This window comes from Mycetomoellerius zeteki, unplaced genomic scaffold (genome assembly GCF_001594055.1).
Source record: "Mycetomoellerius zeteki isolate Tzet28-1 unplaced genomic scaffold, Tzet1.0 scaffold12, whole genome shotgun sequence".
Classification (NCBI taxonomy): domain Eukaryota; kingdom Metazoa; phylum Arthropoda; class Insecta; order Hymenoptera; family Formicidae; genus Mycetomoellerius; species Mycetomoellerius zeteki.
The window spans coordinates 621,889-649,716 of NW_017256126.1; the positions used below are offsets into that span (position 1 = coordinate 621,889).

At 34.0% G+C, this 27,828-nt stretch overlaps 1 protein-coding gene across 2 annotated transcripts in view; it reads right to left on the reverse strand.

Annotated features, from left to right (window-relative positions):
- Window positions 1–304: 304 nt before the first annotated feature.
- The window catches only part of LOC108731068 (basement membrane-specific heparan sulfate proteoglycan core protein), a 239,608-nt gene continuing 212,084 nt past the window's right edge, over window positions 305–27,828 (reverse strand). The window contains exons 4-8 of one of the 2 annotated variants that reach the window (XM_018461131.1): window positions 13,557–13,767; window positions 11,507–11,566; window positions 9,695–9,845; window positions 7,402–7,550; window positions 305–1,437 (exon numbers count right to left, since the gene is read on the reverse strand). In XM_018461131.1, coding sequence (XP_018316633.1) covers window positions 1,337–1,437; window positions 7,402–7,550; window positions 9,695–9,845; window positions 11,507–11,566; window positions 13,557–13,767 — 672 coding nt within the window. In that variant the 3' untranslated portion in view covers window positions 305–1,336. The remainder of the gene's footprint in view (window positions 1,438–7,401; window positions 7,551–9,694; window positions 9,846–11,506; window positions 11,567–13,556; window positions 13,768–27,828) is intronic. The other variant, XM_018461132.1, reaches the window with a different exon arrangement.

Consider the following 27,828-nt stretch of genomic DNA (forward strand, 5'->3'; position numbering starts at 1 on the left):
TAGATTATTATAATATTAACATAATAAATGTTGATATTATAATAATCTACTGTTTGATATCATAAAATTTGGATTTTACCTATAATTTGATGCAGAAAATTTTTGCAATAAAATATTGATATTCTCACAGTCTTTTGAAAAACAATCACTTCATTATTCTCGCTTTAGTAATCAATCCCTTACTATAACGCATTCTTATTAATAAACATTATACATTTAACTGAATAAACTGAATAAATCAAATCTGGGCAAAGTTATTATTATGACATACATAACTGAAGAAATATACAAAAAACATCTGGCACGTTCGAGATGCTGAATTGTGCCCGAGGCACAAGGTTTAGTTAGAATATTTGCAAATATACGATTGTATGTATACCATACAATTATATCGTAACCAATGATATAAGCTATATACACAATACTGCCCAGATCGAATGACGAGAAACAATTATCGATCACGTGGCAATTCTCGCACGTACATTGTACTGTACAAGGTCACGGCAAATTCTACCTGCTCATTACTCGTTTTATGTACAAGATTCTTAATTATGTGATAATTATTACTCAACTAGTTGATAATAATCGTTAGATTATAAATTCCGATTCATGTAATAATTATTTCATAGCCATCGAACGGATCCAGCCATCGATACTCGGTTCGAAAGCATTAGCAACAGATCATGCAATCAATCCGATCTTTCCAAATACGGCGTCGTTCTATCGGTCGACGTAGAATACTACGAGGCCATTATTAAATTAGTTAAAATACAAATTCTAATAGAGTTCTCGCAACGAAATGACGAGATGAGCAGTTTTATCATTAGACAGTCCACGCATATTCGTTGAGGCACGGACAACATGCCGATTTAGTTATACAAAAAGCACAAATGCAGGAAAGTTCTTTTGGCGAACGTTCAATCATACTACTAGGGATGTTGAGAATGATTCGGCATTTTTGCCACGATGCATTTAACACGATTTTATACAAAAGAATGGAGAGTCTATGAAAGATTTTCGTGTTAAAAACGTACGTGCTAAAGATCGTCCGCCACATCACTGCGTCCTTCACAGAGCTTTGGTCCACTGCACTTCGGTCCACACTGTGATTCTCTTGTCGTCGGTTCCGAGCACTCAACGAATGGATACACGCAGCGTGACAGCGAAGCGTAAACTAAAGCGATCTATCGCGGTCGGCCGAACGATTTTTCCGAGCGTGTACCGTTCCGCGACCGTCGATCGCTGCGTTCACTTTGGACGTTGTCTCTCCCGATCTTTGACACGTTTCACTTTCTTTCTTTTTGTTTTTAAGATGCGCGATTCACGACGCGGCTGCTCACCTTAACAGGTTCGCAATTATGAGGGTGATGCTGGCAAGTAGAATGGTCGGAGCCATGCCGCAGCTGCCACCATGCTGCATAGCCGCCGGATGTTCACCTGCAACAGAAATGTGCAAATTGATTTTAGTTCCTTCGTTCTCAAATCCATTTTGGCGAGAGAGAGAGAGAGAGAGAGAGAGAGAGAGAAAGAGGGGGGATACTCAAGGACAAAGATATACACAGAGGTCGGATACTTTTAGGACAGATCTCATATATACAATTTTTTAAAATACACAACCTTCCAAATACTTTTTAAAGATGTTAAAGTATACAGAGTCACTGAATGATTGAAGTATATTTGTTAAAGTGATGAAAATAAATCCGGATCACGAACTCAATTATGTGTAGTAAAGGATGAAATCGTGTGTATATTACTAAGAGTTAATATACATTAGATTTAATAAATGTATATAATATATGTATAACATATTTAAAATTAAACATAATTAAATGTCTTAGAAGAATAACGCAAAGAAAAATCTAAACACGGAGAGTTTCTTTTTATTTTAATTATTTTATTTGAATTATATATTGTATATAGGTATATTAGATTTTCGAAACGAAACATACTTTTCGTTTTGAATTTAATAAGCAAGGTGTTAAAACAATTCTTCACTAAATTATCTCTTTAATTTTTCAAACATTAAATATTTAAGTACCAATTTAAGTATTGATATTTACTAAAATATTCTTTTCAAAATGGACTAACAATAAGAATACTTTTTAATCACGATAAGTGTATAATTTCATCCTTTTCATTTATATATGTCAAAATAATGAGGCAAAACTATTTGAAAAAAATAACAGAATCAAACATTTTGTATCTTCTATCTTAAATATCTTTACGTAATTTCTAGTATTCATCTTTCTGCGATTAGTAAAATTAGTAAAATCATTATACAATTTGATGGTTGTTAGAAGTAATGTATAGAAAATTATTCGCGGAAGTTGAAGCAAATTCTATTGCTCTTTACAGTTATCTATAAACCACGTCAGTTTCTTCGCATAGAATATTATCTCGAGTAGCTACATAACGCAGGAATTTAATTGTGCAGCCCTAATTAGATTCACAATCTAGGTTAATCGTTCGTAACGCGTTAAACGTTAAGCAGGAACTTTCCAGCCTAACGACATCTCTCTCTCTCTCTCTCTCTCTCTCGTTCTAATAATTGGATCCTATGTAGAGGAAATAATCAAGAAAATAAAATGCTTTATATTAAATATCTGTATTTTCATTTGAAACTAAAAACTTTAACATATTGATACATGATTATAAATAATACATAATAACAACACAAGTCATAATAAAAAAGGAAAATTTATACTTTCAATTTAAGAAATAGATATTTTTCATTTTCACACATAAATCAAACTTATATTAAATCAAACTTATATTAAATCTAAAAAGTTCTAGAAAATCACATATTATAACATATAGTAATAAGAAAAATGTACCATTGGAATCCAAGTTAAGATATATTTAAGAGGAACACACAATAAAAATTATGAATTTTATGTAATAATACACGTGTACAATATAATATGCATAAATATTTATTTTCAATACAGAGACGATAATTTGTGACCGCATTATCTATATATTCTTTTTTTATTTATTATTTCTTGCTGTAAAATCTCTCAATAAAATAATAGCGTTAACTTTGATATATTTGTTTACAAATTTCGTTCCTCGAGCAATTTTTAAACTGTTGATTTTCAGTACAAATCGAAATATGTTTTCCCATATTTTTTTAGTAACGTCGTTTACGTCATCTTTCACAGTCTCACGGTATGTTCGCGATTGATTTATAAAATCGTCTGTGCATTTTCACATGTTACTATAAAGTTTCACGTCATGACAGAAAGGAATAACGCGTTTAACGTGTACGTATAAGGCGCCCTAGCAAAGGGTAAAACGCGTGCCGTGATACGAACCGCGGGTGAAATATCGTTTTGTTCGGCAATAACAGCAGCTACGGCGAGCACCACGTTCAAGCGAGGAAACAACAATTTCGCGTTCTGTGTACGACTGTGCGCGGTATCGTCGTGTCGCGTGTAACATTCGGCGGCAATAAAGATAATCACAGGTCCGGTGGCAGTGTATAGCATAACGACGGTTCCGCGACGCGGTAACCGGTCCCTTCGGTAAGGTCGCAATTTATGATCAAATTGAAAATCTCATCGAACGGAGTTTATCGTTACGCCGCGTTAACATGGTCCATTATCAAAAAATGATACCGGCACGGCTCAACACTCGAAATATCGACAGGCAAGCATGGCCGACGTGCGTAATTGCGTTAATGCGCAGATAGTACGTGCCAAAACGGATAGCCCCCGGGTCGCATACAGGTTTATCGAGAAATAATTGAAATTTGCGGTCAATTTTGCAGAGTAATCAGCTGTGTTTGAAATAACGTCGATGGCCAATGTGCCGACCGCGGCGACCGGGTGCGCCCTATAAATTAATTATGCAGACGAACTGTGCCGCATTAATTTTCATCCGGCACCGGAAGCGGCCGCTCTGCGAGCGGAGCGCGCGTTCGCTGGGTGTTTCCGGACGAAAGTGGGCGCGATCGATGTCTCGATGGTTCGAAGGGTGGAAAGCGCGCCACGGCCGTGCGGGGCGGACAGCTGCGTGGAAACCGTGGAAACCGTGGAAACCGTCGAAGAAAGCTTGTTAAGTTCTGCAATTCGATTGCCGTGCAAACGCGCGCGGTGTACACGGCAAGCGGTTTGTTGCCTGGTTGCTGGAAGGTTTTGTTGATTTTTGTAGCTTGCCGACGTGGGATGCTATGAATTCGAAAACATTAATTTAATCGGGGATTGAAGGGAGGCTAGCGTATTGTAAATTTATTGCGTTGTTGGCAGGACGCGTGCAGCATCGATGTCAAAATGAAGCGAAACGAAAGTTGCAAAATATCGATGCAGTTTTTCACTGAATATTGAGTAGATCACGTCACACAAATAAAGTGATGATGATGTAGTGTCTTTCGAATATAATGGACTGCATAATCGGTTAAAACGATTGCAATTTTTCATCATAAGTTTTTACATCGTAAATCATAATTTTGGTAATCATCATGTTATGAAGTAACAGTTTTTCAAAATTTTTAAATAGTTTAGTAGCCAAGTATTAAATTAAAGCCATATTAAGAATTATTTTATTAAATTAAAGGTTAAATTAAATTAAAGGCCTGTAAAGATAAAATTTGCTTGGAATTTTTATAAAAAAAAAAAAAAAATTTTTAATATTGAATTAAAAAGTATAAAAACAATTTAAAACGATCAATTCTAGATCGTATAAAAAAATATCACCATATACGTAAATTTGGATATTAATTTAAGACTATTTTTCGTACATTTGTTATGTTCATATCCTGTTTTTTTTATTGGAAAGTCTTATTGCTAATTTTATTGAAATCTATTTATAAATGTCGATTTCGATTACAACAAAGGAAGCGTAAAAGATGTTGATTTCGAACGGCTGCAGCTGCAGCACGAGTTTCCCGAAACGCGTGCCGGGGCTGCGAGCTCGTGATGATTGACAGGTTGGATTGGTGAACTTGCCGAACAAGATATTACATGTGTTATCGCGAGCGCTACCGGCTGACAATAGATCAAAAGCGAGAGTATGCGTGCGGCACGACGCCGAGTACTTGCTGCGACTCCAATATACGAGCCTGTCAAACTTTATGACGGGGGATTTCGATACTTGATGAATGAACGCGTGCCCGTCCCTTTCGAATGTCACACTTCAGGAGCCCGCTGGCTTCCTGTCGCCGAACTTGGTTGTGAATATGCGAGCGTTTATTGATGTGAAATTTGTCGTGCGAACACAATTTCGCTGGAAAATTTTGCTATTCTCGAAAGCTGTCCTATTGAACAAATTTCCTCGGAAGGGTCGCGCGATAATGAAAAGGATGACATTTTGAATTTCTAAATTCCGCTACTACAAAATAGCTAAGGATATGCTAAACTTAATTCAAGCAGAACTGTCTACAATAATGAAATACTTGAGATGCCAAAAAGGAAAGATTAAAATATTAAAAAAAAAATCTAAATATTTAAAAGTAAACAATATTTAGGAATTTATTAACAAAGAATGAAGTAGACTGTAGTACATTTCTTAAAATTATTTTACCTGAAAAAATATGTGTAGCAATTAAAATATATTATCTTAAAAATAAACGAAAATAAAAAATAGTATTATCTGGACGCATAAAGAGTATTTATTTGTATAGTCGAGAAATTTATCTTATAAGATCAGGAAAACGCGAAGCTCTTTTGTTTATATTAATACGGAACATATTTATTGTATAAAATTGAGATCTTTACCATTTTTTAGTCCAATATGACGTTCTAAAGCTGATACATCGTGACATTTGCTTCATATAAAAGTCTTGCAGTCTGTATTTACGAAATAGTAGTCCACAGACTCTATTAATTTGCGCGAAGAAGCAACGTGGAATTCTTAGAATTGGATTTAGATGTGTAATTAAAACATTATTGTTATACGAAAATTTATGTGCATGTGTGTGTGTGTGTGTGTGTGTGTGTGTGTGTGTGTGTGTGAGATTGATGTAGTAGTATGTAGTGATATATCAGTGGCACGTAAATCGTCTGTATGCAAGTTCTACTTATTATGATTAATCGTTTTTAGGCTCTTCTTAATATTTATTTTTTACATTCAAGGTTTTTTTTTATAAAAATTTCCTCTGTATGAATGAATATTTTTTGCACACTTACTGTATTTCAATATTGTTATTTATATCAAAATGGTAAAATCCAAGGTGAAATCAAAACATTGGATTTAGTAAAATACGCAAGTTAATGTGTAATTGTGTATTCGATCGAATAAGCTTGTTTAAAACTGGAGGAAAAAAGACATTGTGGGAATTTTTCCTCCATAATGTAAATCCGATTGCATTCTAATCTAAAACAAGCAGTTAACCGTGAACTTTGATCGAATCGCGTGATGTGATGGACATGAAAATGTGATATTACAAGAATGCCGACATGGAAATGTTTATACGCCGGTACTTGGAGATTTTTCCGCATGCAATGGTTCTTGAATGTGTATATGCACGCGACGTTTATCGAAGGGCGTGCACATGACGCAGCAACCCGACTCAACTCGCGCGTGCTTCCTCGATGTAAAGAAAAAAGAAAAGGAAGTACGAAGAAGAGAAAAATCCGACTATATCAAGTAGATGGTATATCGAGTTACGTGGCACAAGAAACGTTGTGTAATTTATGCAAATAAATAAAAAAGGTCATTAATTCTCTCTCTACTCTCGATTTTATCCAGTAATAACTTCACAATGTTCTGCGGCAATAAAGAAGATATTGCTAACCTGTTCAATAATATTAAGGTTATACGACGGATAAAATATTGCTGTTTGGTATTCTCGTTATTCGGTTAGTTCATAAGCGAATTACATTATAATGTGGAACGCATAAACTGTCAAGAACTTACTTCTGACTTTGTTTATCGTGTGAGTCTGGCTTGCATGCGGCATATCGTGTTTGCGGAATAGAAATTAACTGATATTTAAAGCAATAAACTTACAATTTAAACGTCTTACAGTTTCTCGTACAAGTGCCAACATGATGTAATTCGTATCATATTGTTTTGTTACTCTTACGAAAGCAGTGACTAGGTAATATATTTGATAAGATAAAATCACATCTAAAAGTTAATAATTATTATATTTGTCACATTTGTGGCTGTAATAATGAAAATTCGTTTCGTAATCTCTAGTTGGTTGAAAATTAAACAAATTTAACAAATTATCGCGTCATGTAGGACTTGGCAGAGATAATGGTTAATATAGAGAAATATCCAGTACCACTGGGTTATCTGAAAATTTCAACCGCGGATATTCAGACGTTTCCATCGCGATATGTCATTAAGACAGCTTTGAGTATCCGAATATCCGGGTTGCCGGGTATGTCGCGTGAGGGGTGATGGGCTGCCGGATAAGTTCATGTCATAAAAAGAAGAAAATAGAAATTCGCTTACCATTCAGCACGTGGACCATTACGCTCGCTGGATTCGCGTTGCTAGGGACGCAGGTGTAATTTCCGCTGTCGGTCAATCTGGCTTGTGTCACCAGTAGTCTGCTTGTCGTCCCGGTATCCGTTTTCTCCGTCTCCAGGGAAATGCCGCCCCTGCGGTGTACACTGAATTATCGTAGATACTTTGGCGCCATTCTCGTCATACACATTGCTACTTTGTCATTAATTCTCTCTGCAGGGAAGGGGCCGTAACTTACAGAAACATCAGCAAAAAGTTCAATCGTGTATGGAACATAAATGGTATCGCAAACTCGTTCGTATCGCACGTTGTCAAACGTTTGTTGATAAATGTGCACAAATAAATGTGTACATAAAAAGTTCATTCGCATCAGATATAATTCATAAAAATGACGTACGACATACATTGTAAAAAAGTATGTCAAATTATATTGTGTAAAGATTATACGGTTTATATAGTAGAATATATAAAATTTTCTGCGTTTTTACAAAAATTAATATTTTTATTTTTAATTGTTATATAAATATATATTTTTATATAAAACAAAAATTACATACGAAATATCAATAGTATATTTTATATTTTTTATGGAAAATGCATAAATATGTAAAATATTATATAACATAATAATAGTAGATATATAATATATATATATATATATTACACGTATTATATTTCCATTTTTATGTTCATATATCAATAACATAGTTTAAAAAAAATTGTAGTTGTAATTTATTCGCGAGTTAATACGTAAATAAAATTATATAAATTTAACTTTAATTATAATTTACTTTTGCAAGTTGTTTAATTATTATAGAGAAGAATAATTGTATTTATTTGTTGTACCTTTATTTTACGTATATAAACACATACGTTTAATAATTAGTCTCAAATTATTATAATTTTTATAATTTTACAAGTAATTAATTGCCGGTAATAAATTGCAATTCTTTTACAGTGTATGCTAAAAACAATTGCAAAAATGTGACATTTTTAACATGTAATCTTATATTAATCTTTGACATTGTAAGTGACACATTTTGCTAGAGAGAAAAAGTAGAAAATAAACTACTTTTACATTTCTTCGTACGAAGCGTTATCTGAACTAATTCTGCACAAAATTGCCGGATCAAGGATCATTTGCTTTTTCGACTCTTGACGATCCTTCCCCGAGTTGACGGGCTGACGAAAAGATTAAAGGTAGGGTACTCCAACACTTTCCGCCCGATCGACGATACCGCAAAGTAGCGACCCGAAAAACTCAACCGAAGCCTTCCTGCTCATTTACCGAGACGGAGGAACTTACGTACCATCACCGAGATCTCCACCGGTTATGCGATGATAGCAGTAACATTTGCGATCGAATGGAAATTGTTTATGTATATATGTATGTATAAATGCATATATATGCATATATACGTGAAGGAAAAAGAATTAAGGGGGGTGCAAGACTCAATCAGCATACAATGTGTTTTTATAAAAAAATATTTTTAAAAACATTTTAAAACTAATAGATTAAATTCCTTTTTTCAAATAAAAAAAAAATGTTTATTTTAACATTTGAAAAACCATTTCTTTAACGTTTCAAAAATATTTTATTTTAAAGTTTGAAGAAACGTTTTTTTAACGTTTGAATGAAGAATAGAAATTTTAGGAATAAAAAAAAGGTTGAACAATCGTCGTCAGCAAGGTATCAGAATTGTCAAAATACTTTATTTACTTTTATCTAAAGCCTAACTTTGAAGTTACCTTGAAAGTATCGTTTCAGTACCATTTCATTAGAATATATATGAATGAGAAATCTTATATTGTTGCGCCTTTTATTCTATATTGTTAGTTTTTACTTACGAATCATAGTATTCATTTAGCGGTGATGCCGTGTACTGCTCGCTAAATAATTAAAGTAAAATAAATATCAAAATATAATGTTAAATAAATGTTAAATAAATGCTTTCAAATTATTACTTTAATTGAATAATTAATCTAATATAAATATTAAATAAGCATTAAATACATATTTTTTCTAAGTTATTATTTCAAATGAATAGTTAATGTAAAATAAATATTTAATAAATGTTAAATAAACATTTTGTCTAAATTATTATTTCAAGTAAATATAATAAACATAAAATGAATACTTAAACGTTTAATAAATATTATTTTCACAATAAAACGTACAATATATAATTAATGAAAAATAAATATTAAAAAAATTTTAAAAACATTGTTTGCTGATTGAGAAGAGTAAAACTGAGAATTCGATTCTTGCAGTTTATACCTGGGACTGTCAAAATCTAGCACGGCTCCTCCTTGATACCAAGTAACGCTACTAGGAGGTGTACTTCGCACATTCACTTCGCACGTGAGGCTTATCGTGCTACCCTTCTTCACGTAGACGTCTTCCGGCCCCAGGATCGTCGCCTGAGCAGCTGTAACACACGTTAGAAACCGTGCGCTTAAATATTCCGTATCCATCTGTGCTAAATGACAAGTTGCGATCGGTATGGAAACATCAAATCGTGCTTTTAATTAAATTCATTTACTTTGCATGGCCTAAAGCTTTATACAAGCGAGGTGTCTTTCTGTGCTCGTTTTATTCATATGAAATTTTAAGCAATTAAACAATCGTAATAGATTTGAAACTAATACTATTAACAATTACATTAAATACTAATACAATTGGCTAATTATCAAAACTCTCTTTTTCCATGTATTTATATTTCTACATGAAACTGTTGTAAATTTTTATGATGCAATATTATATATCTTAAAATATTACCAGTTTTATATTATAATCAAAGAAAAGATTTGTATCATATTCATCTTTTCAATTTTTCAAAATCAACTGCGGACGTAATAAACACGTATTTGCAATTAACATAATTGATACATTTTGTGTCGTCCACAAACATCACAACAGAAAGAACATAATTGCATTGACATCAATTAGATTAGAATACTACATCTCATTTAGATGAAACCTTCCGCTAGTTTATTAGTTAGTTATCAGTTAAATATTAATTAATATTATTTATTTAATATTAGCTATTCTATAAGGATATAAAATTTATCCATTTTACGAGTTTAAAAATATTGCCGATTAAATAAATCAATATAAGCAACTCATTTTTGTGGTTGACCTTCTTGTTTAGAAATTTTTAATTACAGTCGATGACTTTAAATCTAATAACTTTAATAATTATTTGATGATTCCAACCTCATAGCATAATTTATAAATGATCAAATAAAGGAATTTCTCAGTGATTTTTGTACAATAATAAATTAAAATTGAAATAGATTGATATGTAAAAATGTTTATAGATGATTTTAAATCAGCAAGATAATAATCTAGGATATACAAAGAAAAAGAAAGAATTGCATAAAAATAATAATATACATTAGAATTTGTTATTATTAATAACAATTTTCGCACAACAAGAAAATGCATCTTTATGTTAATAGTTCAGTACTTACTTATTACTCAAATCATTGCTGCAGTTAAAAGGATTTAGAATACACATAAAAACATGCAAAGAAAACCATGCAGACTCACAAAAGATTAATCTGAAGACATAATCAAACATTTTCCAATTTATAAGGGTACAAAAATTTCGTACCAATAAACTACTACTAATAGCCACAATCTACAAGTCTAAATAAGTTGAGGCCGTACGAATATTGCCTGGGAAATATTCTCATTACGCTTGCATTGTGCTCTCAACATTTCAAAAAAGGTTTTGGCGCGCGGTTCCACTGAACATTTAACGCATAGTATATTTACGACTCGCAATATTACGGCGGAAAATTAGCACGCGTTAGCGTCAGCTGTATCTGTGCAAAAAAAATTTGCCCGACAGTTCCGAGCGTAACAACGCCTAAATGAAGAGTAGAGTGCTGCCCGTGTTTTACCTTCCTCATGCTACGACCTCAACTCATTGGTGAACGGAAACCGTCAGTGGCGGCTTGGCCATAAATATACAAAAAACGTTCATGCACTGTTACTGCACGTAACTAAATTGCGAATAACACTTCTAGCAGCTAGCACATTCAATAGCTTGGAAAAGGAGTCTGCTCTCTGCGTGAGTCTAACCTGAGTTGAACGTCCGGTGAATGGCGTTTGGTGTGGTGATGGCAGGGACAGGGGCACTTTCTGGAATGGGAGGACAGAAAAGATATCGAGTTAATCGATTTCGTCAATACCTATTGCTTCGGGGGTTAGGAATTGAACTAATGTTGAAAGCACTATCAGTATACATATATGGATCACGTATGCCTGCAAAATATCGAATATAAAGAATATTTCTCAACGTTGGTTCTATCAAAGAATATTCCTGAAAGTCAGTTCTGTTTCTTTTATCGTTCGTTTTTTATGCATGTAAGTCAAGATATTGTTGAGATTCTTTTAATCTAATGTTTTATTAAATTATAATAATCTCATTTTTAGACCGTACATGTGAGAACACAATCGATAAACTAAAACTCTATATCGGCCGAAGCTAGATCTTAAAATGCTTAAATAATTCAATCTTGAATCACTAAATATGCTATACGAGTATATGTACTTGACATGTATACTACACTTGTAGTCTAACAAACTGCGCGCCGAAAAATTTCCGAACTATATAAACGCAATTCAACCACTGTAGTAATCTCGCGAATTAAATTAATTTCTAATAATTTCGATGCTCAAACTGCAGGCATCATATTCCAAAGATGTTAATATGCTGAAAAAACTGTAATTAAATTTATTGCGAAAAATATTACCTCGGCCGGGAGTCGAACCCGGATCTCTTGTATTCCGTACGAGCGTCCTAAGCCATTAGACTACCGAGGCCTTAGTAATATTCTTTGCAATAATCGATATATGTAAGGAAACAACGTCTTTTTCGGGCGACGTAATAAACAATAATAATCTCTAAATTTTTAGACCATACATGTGAGAACACAATCGATATGTAGTAGTATCGATAGCATATTTAGTGATTCCACACAGATTGAATTATTTAAGCATTTTAAGATCTAGCTTCGATCGATTAGGGTTCTAGTTTATCGATTTTATTAAATTGTTTAACCTACTATAATACAGAATTGTGTGAACTATAACGATTCAATAAATTCCTATTTAAAATCTCTCGGAACCAAGCCAATAACCGAATTATCAAACCGAATTAATTAATAAGCAAATAAAATTATATATTATTATTTATTAATAAGCAAATAAAATTATATATTATATATTATTATTTTTCAACTTTTGAATATTTTAATATCCTGTAGATTTATACAATGGAGTCTGTAATTTATCTCGTTCCCAGAAAATGTGTTGAATCCTCTTGTCGTCTCAGAGAAATTTTAATTGTCGAAATATTTTATTAATTTTGTATTAAGTGATTATATATATGGTACATACATATATATATAGGTGCTTTACGTATTGAAAGACGAAATCGATACTGTGCGCTGGTAATAATTAAAGTAACTGCAATATTATGCCATCACTCGATCAGAGAATAGATAGATGCAACAAAGCTAATCGATACTTTAGGATGTTCCTCACGTCACAGACATGCAAGCGGAAGCATTAATCACTTTGGTCATGCTGGTGCGTATTCGAGTTATCCAGCAGTGTCATTCCTGATCAATCAGGTGATAGACACTTATGAAAGCGTTCAGATATTCTTTCACCTATTGTAAAATTACGTAAAATATATTTACAACGGTATAGAGTTATTACGGGATTTAGCTTAACCCTTTCACAGTTTTTTGCTTATATTATATATATATAATTAAAATAAATAAAAGCTAATTTAGAAGTTATGAATTTAATGTATTGTAGTAAAATGAATTATAATAAAATACCTATTCAGATTTATAAGGTATAATGTATATAATATATTATGAACACTCTACATATAATGTTAGAAAAATTAAAAATTTACGAATCTATAATATGTTTAGTGCATTAATATGTATTTAAGTATAGTTGAGTGTTCCTTTCTCTTTTCTCTCTCTATCTCTTTCTTTGTCTTTTCTTGTCTCGTGATAAAACTTGTTTGGAAAGTGTATACTTTTTCCGAATTAAGCGATCCGTAAAAGGGTTATCTGGTGAATTTCTAAAGATTTTACGACCTTGATTTTACCTTCGACTTTTAACATGAAGGCTAAGTTCATTTTGGGCTCGGTGTTAACCTGGCATTCATAAATCCCGGCGTCCCGTGGTTGGATGTACTCGATCCTCAGCGTCCATTCGTCGGATGATTCGGGATGCTTAACGGAAAATCTTGCGTCCCCCGTGTAAGCGAGGATCGATGACGTCAGAATATGCAAATCCCTCTTACGTATCCAGGAAATCTACAAGCAAAGTGAATGCCCGATTAGACTCCATCCGCTCGAGTTCCGTCCATCGATTTGCTTATCTGAATAATTAATGCGATTATCGGAATTGCACTTTCATTGTTTTAGGAAAATATTATCGTATCACAGTTGCAACAAGTTGCATTTAATGTCAAGGAAAGGCTTTAAACAAGTTAAGTTCTTTAAGAAAATTTTTAACTCCCTATATTTAAAAAATTCGATAGGATTTCCTATCATAGACAATTCAATTTTAATCAAAGATATTACTTTACACTATTACAATATTACATTAGATGATTAGATATTTCCGGGAGATATGTTTTGTAATCGAAATAGAGTGGCAGGAGAAGGCCGATTGGATCTAGTCTCCCTCAATTCATCAGTTGACGGCAATTAGTCGATAGCGCGATTAATCGACTCTTAGTTAATCGGTATCCAACCATTTATTTGATCAATTATGTCGTCCGTCATTAACTCCTGATATTGCTGTCCGAGTAGGTTTAAAAAGCAATGTCCATTTCCGGTCAGTTTAGCTGTCAGTCTGTCGTTATAGAAAATATTTCGAATTTAACAATAACTTCCATGACCGCATAGGCATGTAATGCGTGGACGATCTGTTCGTCCATTGTTATAATGCTTCCAGCGCAAACACGCGTAATGTGTAACGTTTCGTCCGCGCAAACGTTAAATATTGTCGGTCCGTGTCGCAATAAATATTCCATTCGATCGTTTCCATCGTCAATTGTTGATCGATCAAGCACGTTGCCTGTGATAATAACTGAATTACCACACCGTTACATCAAAATTGCAGTGTAATCTGAAATTTGTCGCAGCTTGGTGCATACATGTCAGCGTGTATGGCATTACAAATGAGGTATTACATTTTCGTGGTTTACAACATCGCCTATTAAGCACGATAATAAACGGTTTCCGCGGTTTAACCTTTCGGATTTTGTGGATTAACACGCTATAATCGCGGTAATATAATATAATATGAAATAAGAACTATATATTTCAAATATTTTACTAAGATTTAAGGACTCTATTAAGGATGTTTCAATTTTATAAAAAAATCTCTCTCTCTCTCTAGCATTTTCTATTTTTTTTAGAAACAAACAAAATTCCCTAATTTAATAGCTGTTTTATTCATCTTTAGCATATCAAATAAAAATGTATTATCGCATAAATTGCTGAACGGTTTCAATCTTTATTTTATTCAATCGTAAATTGTACGACGCTTCTCTCTTAAAGTGATGCCATATATGAGTTTAATATAAAATAGAAGTTCCCCCAATTTGAGGGAAATTTTGTCAGATCGTGGCGAATCATTTTATTGAATTGCTCGAATCCCTCCAAACGCTTCGGGCCGACGCAACATCGGTACTATTTAATCGATAGCAATGGCACACGTATATCGGATTGGAAAAACGCATTAGGTCTCCCCAGGCTCACAGGGGTAGTATTTGAGACGGCCGTTAAAGGTTGTCTCCGAGCCACCCTAACAATTATAGAAGTACGTGCCTCTGACTAGCACACCTACAAGACGTCCTCGGCGTCCCTCCCTATCGGGGGACTCGCTATCGGACTTCCAGTCTTAGCAATGGCGTATGTTCTTTCCGAATAGAGGATACTCTCATTCCATTCATTAATTATTCCCCATTGCATCCTTCTGAAAATCATCTCGGTTTTAGAATGATATGATCCTTCCGCGCTTTGGATAGGCGAAGTCTGAAATTCTAGATATTAAGCGATTGATAAGGGTTGATCTTTTGATCCAACGTGCTCTATATAAGAATCGAACTTATTCCATTTTCTATTATTGCTGTTGGGCCGCTCCTGGAATCTATTGCTTGGAAAAGGAGATATTTCACAATTTTACTATCCATTGCCAATTCTTCACAAAATATTCTGATATATGTCTGTAAGGTACAGAAATATCATCAGATAATATCTTATCTTTTACTGAAATACATACATAAAATGTGTATATACAATACGTTTCAATCTAATTGAAATAATACTCTAAATATTCCTTATTTGCAATAAAAGCTTTATGTAATATGTGACTAAAAAAAATTGTCACATAAGTGCTGCAAATGTAGCATTTTGCAACTATAATAAAAATTGTATTTAATTAATTACAATATTACTTTTTTATAATCAGTAAATTTTATTTTTAATTAATTTATATAAAATTTATAAGTAGTATATGTGTAATGTTATAGTTTACAAAGTAGCATAAGATATTGATAGGTAAGTCTCTCAAAGAATATTGAATTAGAAATTATAAAATATATCTTGTTTATAGAAATTATCAATTAATACATCAATGATATTAAATTTTAACATTTCTAAATTTAAGAATATTGTAACGAAAATTATTTAAAATCGATGATATTCCGAAAGCCAATTATAATTTTTCCGTTTAAGAAACAGAAAGCAAGAAATATATATAGGAGGCTCTTAGGTGAATTAGAAATATGCTCGCGTATCCCTATATGTACACTTATTTTATCGTTCATACCTCTCTCTCTCTCTCTCTTCCCCCTCCATAGTGATTGTTTCGTACCTTTTATAGTTTATCTCCGTCAGAGAAAATTAAATATCTTGCAGCTTTTACGTTTGGCCTCTCGGGGTCAGAATCCTTCGTAACTTAGCCACGAAAATCTTATAATTCCGAAGACTTGACTTGCAACCGAGATTACGAGAGTAGGAATATTACGTGCTCGACGTGTTATCATGTCACTTTATTACGGCGATAGTATGATAACATTCAGCATTAAATTACTTATGATTGTATTGTTAACGATGCTTAATTAAATAAATTAAAATAGCTTATTCTAATGACAATAATATTATTAACTGGTCATAGCATGTAGATGTAAGAAGCATACGCGATTAAATTAGAACGATAGACGGTGTCATCTTTTTCTCTTAGTGATCTTTCTAGTTATTAGAAAAGTAAAAAAGAAAAAAATATTTTATCGGCAATAAAATTTTGTATTTTACGTAAAACGATAACATTCTTAGAGTGCTCGTTTTAATTAAAAAAGAATAAATAATTAATAATAATATAATTCAGTAGTAAAAAGAATGGGCTATGAGCCAGTTATAACAAAGAATATTTAATAAAATTTCTTACATACATGTATACATGCAAACGAACGTTTCGACCCCGATCAGGTCATTTTCAATGCAAAATAAACAAAATTATAAAATTCTCGGAAGATTTAGCTAAATTATAACGTCCAGTACAGAATTCAGTTGTATCAATGACATGTGGTCCATATTTAAAATCGACGGAGATCTCATCTCATTCTTTTTTTTTTTACAATTCTCCAATCTTAAAATGTCTTAAAGATGTCAGTTAGACGCAGAGAGGAAAACGCAATTAACAACGTTATATTAAATAAAAAGTAAGCCATAATACGGATGGGTCTCAGATTTGTAATCGACGATGTCAAACGACTTACTCACATATTGTATAATATAATTAGTTAACATATATATATAATAAATTTAATTTAATTTGTAAAGGATTTCATATTCAAGTTTACATTATACACTATTTTACAATTAAGCGCCCCGTCATATGCGTCTTTGAAAGTTGAAGATAGACCCTTCTGCAAGTACATAGCTTTTAATCGTCTTATCGTCGAAGTCAAACTACTAAAATTAGACTAAAATTTTCACACGACACGTCACTAAGAACAATCGACGCAATCTGCAGCGAGATAACCAAATTCGTTCCACAATTTCCAAGCGCAAGAAACACCTCGCTCTTCCTACCGCAGGCAAGAGAAATTACGAAGCAAGAAAGGACGGCGCTCACAATGTTGCGCCAGCTTAGAAATCAGCGCGTACGAATAGCGAAAGGAACAAGACGGGGCAGCATCTCTCTCGCGTATTCCTCTCCGAACTTTTTGCTTGTTTCCCTTACATCCTACAGGAATATCCGACAAGAGAAAAAGGGAGAGTGCAAGCTTACGACAGAGAGCTAGGAGGTACGTAAAACATCTTCAAGCACAATTTGCCGAGCGGTAAGCAGCGTAAGCGAGCTTTGAGTGGCTTTGACCTTTCGTCGCCGTCACGAAGATCTACCATTTTCTGTTTAGATCAATCTAAAAGAGAGGTGCTCTGGGAATGCGCCTCTTTGTACAGCTATATCTGCTATATGATCCGAGCGGGACGTTCGAGATCAGCGATCTCAATTTCCCTTTAATTCGTGATCAAATGCAGGCGGATTGTATGCGCATACAACTACTAAAAGTGGATGCAGTGCAGCGTAAGATGGAACGTATTCAAAGTAGAGTCAATAGCCGTCAATCGTACTTTTTTCAAAAGTATTCTTTCGGCTACCCTTTTATATAATGTTCTTTGATTGATATGCGTGGATTTGTTGAATGAAATAGATGATAGGAAATTGTTAAAACGATATTCAAGATGTAAAATCATTGAAATATGACAATTTCTTTTCCGAATTCTGTTTTATTATCGCAAAAATATTTTCATAAAAATTTTGTAATTTCTATTATGTGCTTTTTTATTTTTTCTCTTATAATTAGTATTAATAATGTTTTCTTACCTTCAAAAATCATTATTATATTGTATCTTGAGAAGAAAGGTTGTTTAAAATAAAAAATTTAAAATTGTTGAGGCAACTGGTTGATGGAATGAACGAGTGCATGAATTTGGTGGATTTGGAGATGCAGTACCTACATTTGAATATATGAATTTCAAATGCTATCATATTGTATATGATTTTAGATATAACCCGCATGTTTGCTAATTCTGCATGATATTTTTATAATGAATCTAAGATCTATTCAATATATTGTTATAACATTACAAAGAGAATTGGAGAACAGTTAAGAAAGCTACCTCGGATATTCAACGGTATTAACACGTCAGTAACAGTTTTGTATTTTGTTTTATTTTTATAACCACCGAGGATGAGGGCTCGTTCAATCGAACTACTTTGTAGAGCCACATTGAAAGCGCCGTTCATATGGAACTATTTTCTGGCGCTACAGAAAAGTGTCGCGAATATGTTCATATGGACCAATTCGTGGCGCGACAAGAAACATTGCGGATGCGTTCAGAGGGGTAAATTCGTGGCTTGACAAAGAAGCGCTGCGAATTCACCCATCTGAACTCATCCACAACGTTTTGTCGTGTCACGAATTGGTCCATATGAACATATTCGCGACACTTTTCTGTAGCGCCAGAAAATAGCTCCGTATGAACGGGTCGGTGCTTGCAATTGTGGCACTACAAAGTCGCTCGTCTGAACGAACCCTAAACGTCGAAATGTTCGTTTAGATTTAATGTAATTTTATTTTTGTGATAAATGTGTTACGTTCAATTATTTTGCATAAGACTACCAGCGTTTGGCTCGAATAGTCCTTTAATATTTATTGTATTAAAAAAATCGGAAACTACAAAATCATCATAAGGATTTCTTAGACTGTCATTGTAATCTGACAATGTGAAAGGTTTTTTGAGCAAAGATTCACCGAAGTGTCCTATCACGTGTGTATAAACTGAAGATAAATGCTATTTACAGAATATACAAGTAGTTGCACAAGTTCGTCGACGCGCCGTGTTACATCTCGATTCTCCGCTTCTTTCTCTTATTTTCTGAAGTTTTCGTGGGATCTCGGAACGCAGTCAGGCATGTCGATCAATTTGGCCGAGACAGTTTGTATCCGGTCGGTTTTGTCTCTGGCGCGAACTAACAGACGCACGACAATATCGATTGACACAAGTGAAATAAAAGAGGGAAAAGCATAAAGAGGGAACGCCGTTTGAAGACTCTGACATAATCCATTTACGCATCAATTTTTAATGATGGTACTGACACTTACATTGTGCTTTCATTTTACTTATTTCAGTATTTCAGACTAAAAGTTTAGAAGAACTTTTTAAAAATTGATTTAAAGATTTGAGATTACTTACGTAAATATCCATAATATGCTTTTTAACATATATTAATTATTCTTCAGATCCAATAACAGTTATTAAATCTAAAGAATTATTGTTAAAAAAGTATAATACATATTATTATGGATACTCAAAAAGTAATTCTAAAAATGTCAATTCTAAAAAGTGTTTCCAAACTTTTGAAATAAAACGTTATATATCATACCAATTTTTTGCAATATAAAATTTTTATCTATATTATGAACATTCTTTACAGAAATTTAACATTGGAAGGTAGTAATTAATTACTTATTTTGAACACCGTGCTTTTAATACTCAAAGTAAGTAATTAATCACTATTTTTCAATGTCAAATTGGCGAGTATTAAAGTAGACTTCTGTAAAAGGGATACTATTACATAAAAATATATAAATAATATTAAGGAAAATGTTTATTTAAGACATTACGAAAGATAAACTGTTTACATTAATAATATCGTGCTAATTTTATAATAATTATTTTCAAATAACATCAATATTACTACTAACAATTACCATTAACGTATTGTAGGTAAATTGTTTCTCATCTCCCATCTCTTCATTTCTCAAACAGAAACTGCAAACGCGTATCATCTGTGCGCAAATGCAGCGAGAAGCACGTCACGCTAGAATACACACGCTAGAACATTAGCGAAATCCATCCGACCAAGACTGCAGTGGTGTTGCCACATTGATCACCACTATGACGTACTCGCGAAATTGTCAGACAGTCCGCAGCGTGCGAATTATTTCGCGAGCGCAGCAATATCGGCCTGGAGGTATGCCGCGCGATTATTTTATCGCGCGATAGTTGGTATACCGAGCGATAGAAATTGGAGGTACCAATTAGCAGGTGGTATCAATTTAATGGCCGCACGGCATCGTTCGTCATCGCTGTTAGAGCGGCGAAACGCGTTCGACACGGGTGCATTGGGCGTTGATTATCGTCGCCGTCGTTATCGTCGTCATTACTTGAATACCCTATCGGCCGCTTCCATCCCCTGCTCGCTTCACCCTCCATTCATCCACGATCCGCTCTCTTTCCCGCCCATGGCTCTTTCGAGTCTGTCGTAGTATAGCTGCATCCTCTTCTCTCTAACGAGAAAAGCTCGCCCATGATAATAAATTAAATCGAATTTCACGCGCAAACAAATTGACGCTTTATTAGGACATGTTGTTTGAGTAATGTTTTGTAACAAATTTTATCGACAATTTCAATGTTGAATTTTCCGGGAAAATCTACGTGTTGGTGAACAGGCTGCATCATCAACGACACGTTGATTTTGGAAAATAGACTTTGTAATTGACACTTTGTAAACGCTCGGCCGGTAGCCTGATAGACAATTTCAGTCATGTCATTATTTTGATATGGAGAGTCAAGATGAAGTACAGTAGAGCTATTATACAAAGAGTAGAAAAACGTTGTTTAAACGTTTATTACGCCTAAAAAAATAATTATTAAATTGCTCAAAAATTTAATTCTGCAAAATTAGAATCGCAATGAATGCAGGACTTCTTGGAGCAAAGATCCTGAATCAGAAGGGATCGTACGTCATTCGAACGAGCTGTCGAAGCGAGGCGAGACTAATGTCGGGCGATCGAACGAATTTCCGTTGCCTCGGCGGAAGACACTTAGGCGTGGCAAGAATCCAAATTCTCGCGGAATTCTCTCTAAAAAGGACAGAGGACGAATGGCGCCGAAACAAACGGCGCTTCTCTTTTAACGAAGTGGCTCCGGGCGAGTTGTTAGCCACTATCTATTGCACGTTCGATTACTGAAATAAGAAGCGTGGGGTAGGCGTGAACGAGAGATAAGAGAAAACTGAAGTGAAGGGGGTCAAGTTTGGATTAGACGTGAAAAAGGAAGCGAAGCAGCCTTGAAAGAAGATGTACGGAAGATTGAGGTTGCGAAGAGGAGGAGAGGAGCGTAAAGTGTGAAGAAGAAAGCAAGAGGGAGGATTTAACGAAGCTGTTTGAGGGAGTGAGGTTGTTGAGATAGGTTCGATTAGACGTTCGTAGCAGACTTGAACAACAGAACATGGGAGATAAGAACAAATTGAATTAGCGAAGAAAGCGGAGAGGATGATAACGTTTTGAAGGAAACGAAATTATGTTTGGATATTCAGAAGTGAATTAAGGGCAAAGAATGTTGAAAAAAGATAAGATCAAATAAAGATAGAGACAGTAAAAGAAAATGGATAGACAATTTCTCGGTAAGAAAAAGATTTTAAAATACATAGATTATATTACAGATTATATAATGTAAAATAAAATTATTTATTGAAAATGGACAAGATATATAAATAAATAAATAAATGAATATATTTTTTCTATAATAAATTGTCTTTTCTTGTAAGAGAGTATTCAGAATTGTTCTTTAAATCACTTTATTAGTCTAATCTCTCATCCTGACTGAAAATGGAAATAATTGTATGTATTATATATATAAATAATGATATTATAAAATAGAAGATTATATGCTTGTTTTTATAGTCCTATGAAAACTAGACAAGTTTAACTTTCCAATTTTATAATTTTGTTATGTATTTACTAATCTTCGAAGTTAATCTAAAAAAGCATTCATCATCCATGAGCGTTTTGATACATAACTCTTTAGATATATTTTACAAGTATATATTCAGGAACTAAGCTGAAATTATGTTTATGTAAGAAGACAAAGGCGGAAAAATAAGAGGTCGCAAAATATCTAGAAAACGGCTGGGTTTAGGTTAGATCCAAGTAGATGGGGAAGTAAGAAAAAAGTAAAAAAGCAGACGGAGATATTGGAAGGTGAAAAGGGGTAAAATAGGGTGGTGCAGGCGAACAGTCCACTCGAAGAGACGGCAGCTAATTAGTATTGGAGCTCAGTACGCCTCTTTGCAGCGCGAGAACTGCCCGCTTCCTCCCCCCTCCTCCCTCGATAGCACGACAGGACCGAAGGTGTTGCTAGGGGTGTCTTGGGGGTAGTTCACGTTAATGAGCCTCCGGTAACGACGCCTTTTTCCTTCGTGGCCATATATTCTGTCGGGAGGCGCGGCTCTTACCGACTAGCTGGCGCATTCTCTCACCATTGCACTTCCACCAATCCTTCGCCGCACTGGATCATCCCTCGTGTTTTATGGCGCGATCTTCCTGAGAACCAGACGAATATTCGCGCTGCCATAAGATCGATCCGTCGGATGAAAAGCGATGGCAGATGCCGAAGTACAGTGCGATCATTTTATGGCTGTGATGAAAGATGAAACAAATGAAGCAAGAATATTTTATAAAAGACTAAAATACTTTATAAAAGATTCAGAATGCTTTTAATAATATTGAAATAATTGGAAGGCTGATTAAAATTATATATATATATATATTATTATATATGTTTTATACTTTTAATTCTATATTTTAGTTTAATCTTAATTCAATATTAATCAATTCTATGAATATATTAATCTGCATTAAACTCCGAAAAAATTTTTAACTATATATGTAATAAATTTACAATGAAAAATTATTAGTAGTAGCTCATTAAAATCTCTCACCAAATTTTTAGCAATTTTAATTTTTAGCATTTTTACGCAACGTAAATTTGCGGTTCAAAAATTGCGACAAGTGAAACTTCGGAATCCATCGAAAGCTCGAAATTTTCAGAGAACATGTCGACATCTCACGCGCAATTCCTCGCGAAGCAATCAACGCGCGCAGCCTGCGGGAAACTTTCCGGGTAGTTCCTGATAAACATGAACTGCGTCATACGTGGAATACGCTCGAAGGCGTCCGCGGCGAAACTTGTTCGACTCCCACCAACACCTTCATATTCGCGAGCAAAACTGCAAAATCGCTCTCGTATGCGCACGCGTACGGAGTATATCTAGCGGATGGTTGTGTGTATTCGGCATGCAGCCAATAAACGGACATGCAAATTCTACTGAAACTCTAGTATGCAATAAAAAAACTGCTGCAACTGATATAAAAATCGAGAAAGACAGAAAGAGAGAGAGAGAGAGGGAGAAAAAGCAGGTGAGAAAAATGAAGAATGTAAAATGATAATAAAAATGCGCGGAAAAGGAAGTGAAGAGCAACAGTTGAAAATTGTTGCCTCAGAAATATGGTATAACGTTGCTGAATCCCATAATCAGTTTTATGTTCTCTATTTTGCTGTTTATATTTTATTATAAAAATAATTGTATTAAGAAGGAATAAACCGTTCGAGATAAATATCAATATTTAAGCTATGTAAAATTTATGATATACCGTAGCGGGGAAACGACTATATTGTCAGTTTCATAGTTAAAGATAGAATCAACTCCATCGTTCACTTCATCGATAGCCAACGGCAGGTTTACCTAATCGATGGTGTTTCCGCGCGGCCAAACAATTCAGGGCGTCGAAAACCGTTTAGTAATTTACCGCTAGAAATCGAATTAACCGCCGTGAATTTAACGTGCGCGTATCTCCGTCGTTTATTCGAGTAACCTAATTTTTCAGTTTGACATTTTGCTACGTTAGCAACGCGACGGCGGTGATAGTGGCAGCTCTTCGATAGATTGCGACCGAGCGAGCTTGTCCGTACACGCACATACAGATGCGCATACGTTACTCTATAAATCGTGCATTTCCCGCGAATTTTCCCCGAGATCGTCCCCCGAACCATCACAACAAGCTTGCACATTAGTGTGCACGTATGTACACGTACATGCTCCCACTGGATATATTGCCGCGCGGTGACATAGTAATGGTAGCTGCGGAGAGACGGCAAAGTAAACACATGATCGATATTGTTTGATTTATGTGCAGCAAGAGCGTATCACGGAGTGTTTTCGGAGCCTGCATCCACGAGCGATAGTCGGGGGTTGACGGGAGGTAGGATCTCGTCAATGTGACCGGGCACACCAACATGCATCGAGAGAGCGAACTCGGTACCCGCTGCCTGCTCCGAATTTCTAATTTTCGATATTGACAACCGAACGAGCCGGTCAACGTCGCATATCCCTTTTTACCTTCTCTCCTTCTGATGTGCATTCACTTCCTCTCGTGATTCTCGACGGCGGACGACGGTGTTTGTTGTTCGCGGTACACGGCATGGCCGACAGAAATATTTGTGCTATGTAATTCGCGTGATTTGTTTACTTCCGCGTAAAGTGTACTCGCCGTATCATGTTGACAAAGTATATCGAATTGCCTACTTGGCCGTTATTGTTCGTATATTTATCGTTATTGCGTTTGTTCTGTAAATGTTGCTACTCTTTTCTCGATCGTGTACAATGCACCACGCTAGAATTTATATCAATTTACGTTTCGCATTCTATATTTAATACCTAGGATAGTTTATGAAGTATCTTAAATGAAAGAAGATCAAACTTTTAGAAATCCACATGATATTGAATTGGTCCTGGATATGATATTGAAAATTTAAAGATGTTGAGGAACGTTCACGAATTTTAGACTTCACATGTGCTCTCAAAAACTTGAACTTTATCGACATTTTTATCACCGGAAACGTCGATACTGTATAAATGATGCATTCTTTTACACTTATTTATATACCCACATATATACACATACACATATATGTATATATATGTATATACATACATGTGTATATATTCCACAAAGAAGCTGATGTTATTTATCATCATTTTGACAGCAAAACGACATTTTTAACGTTATTTGATGTCAAAATGATGACAAATAACGTCAGCTTGTTTGCTAGGTATATATATTAACATACATAAATAAAGTGTCAATAATTATCAAAATATTGGAATTTAAATATTCAAACATATAAAAAACTACATTAGAATTTAGGAGCATTTTACCTCCTAACATCCTATAAGAGAGAAGGATGTATATATATATATATTTTTCTTTTTATAATATCTCATTGTAACTTATACTGTCACACTCTATAATGTTAATTAAAATTATAGGATGAGATGGTATAAATTAAAGTGAGATAGTATGATATACAGGAAGCAGGTATATACTTTTCTCTCTTTCGTATGATTTTGACAAAGTCGCTCGTGGTAGATTCTGTTATATTAAGTCTTTAATATATACTATATATTATACATTATTATGTTGAAATTATACGTTATATTATGTTGAAGCCCTTCTCTCTCTCTCTCTCTCTCTCTCATTCTTTTTTCTCTTTTCCTCTTCCTTTCTCCAACGAAAACATAAAAGTTCTACATATATTGCATCTCTGATAATATAAACGTTATTAAGCAATAGAATAGTTGGTATATATTCTTTTTATTTTTAAACTTCACGATTGAATTTTTCATAATTTATGGACAAAGTATAAATAGGTGAGTATCCCTTCGTAATATGGTTATTCAAAGGCTTCCTGAGTGTTCTCTTCTCAGGCGAAGCAGTCGACCGCGATTTCTCGTAAATCGCTCTTTCTCCCGTGCACCTTGCAACGGAAGTCGAGGCCGGGCGATTTCTCACCCCGGATGAAGAGTAACGCGCGTCAGGCGTTTCGGTCGTTCAAGCGCACCGGTAAACATGCGCTGGTGCGCCGGAAGTTCTTGGCTCCGTCTTCTTAACACTGTAGGAAATTAAATGATCGATATTAATACATCACGAGGTAGATACGTATCAAGTCCGTAATTGCGGAGCGGAATGCGTTGTATTAGGGCGCCGCGATGCAACCGGATTTCACTCGCGCTCCCATTACATTGAATTTCACGTCCGCCTTGTACGTGACATCTACATCATCCGATGATTTACGTAACATTACGTGATGCATTATTTATTGAGCGCTTAACCAATGAAGATGCGTTCAATTATGCATCGAATTATGGTGGTGTAATAGCTGCGAAGATTCTTCTAATTAATGTTTTTTTATGAGCATCTTTTTTAATATATAATATTTTCATTTGAAATAAGGGAGACCGGGCCTCGTTGGCAAAGATTTCACAATTTTAGTATTAGATTTTTTTAAACAATTAACTATTATGATTAAAATACATCAGTGTGATAGAGAGAATCTTTCTCTACATTTTCATACTAATGATACTTCCATACACTGTTTGTATGGAAATGAAATAACTGCAATAAATGAACATGCATAACACGAACATGCTGCATTGTAGTTAATTTGCCCCAATATGTGGGGTAAATTGGTACATATCACAATATAAATTGCCTTTGTGATGAATTCTATATTAAATTAACAAAAACGTAATAGAAAAGTAGTGGAAATAAAAATTAGAGAGTAGATATGTACTTCTTAGTCAAAATTGTATCTTTCAAAGTTATTTTGTAATCGTCAAACAGCAAAATATTGTTACTGAAAAACAAATATAAATTATTTTAGTTCTACCTTATTTTAATACAGAAATATTAAATATAAAGTGTTTTGTCAAAGTTACATTGTAAATGAATATTCACACGTGCGGTACAATAAGTCAACCAAACCTTTCCTTATGATATGAGCCAAAATACCTCATTCCTACACACATCTGATTTTGACCATTTTATTGTAATAAATTACTATTGTTATTCAAAATAACGTGTTGTATACTGACAAACATTTTTCTTTTAACTAATAATACATCACTTACATTTGTTTCGTCAAGCCGAAGGACATTAATATGAAATTATGAAATGATTAAAAATTTACTTGCCTACTCTTGAATTAGATTTTTTTCTTTTTCTATTGTAATACTTGTTTAATTTAAGTGAAATTTAAGGAAAAGTACCTATGTTACAAAAGAGATATTTTGCAATAATTTTTCCATTGTTTCTTTTACCACAAATACATAAACGGAACGCAATGCTAACTTACCTCTTGTGCCAACGAGACCCGGTCTCCCCTTTATAACAACTTTATGATAATAAAGAATAATCGATAAAATTTAAAAAGTTGACAAATAGTCATAATGCTGTTCTCAATTTATTCCAACAATTAGATTATTTATGTTTAAAGATTTCATTGAAAGTGCAAAAAAGAAAGAAAATCTTTCCGTTTGTTTGAAAATATTTTATATATACAATTTATAACAAAAAGAATTTAAAATTTAATATTACCGTTCAAGGCTCGGTAAAATAATTGATATGACTTATATAAAATAAAAAATATAAAATAAGTTTCAGAAACTTA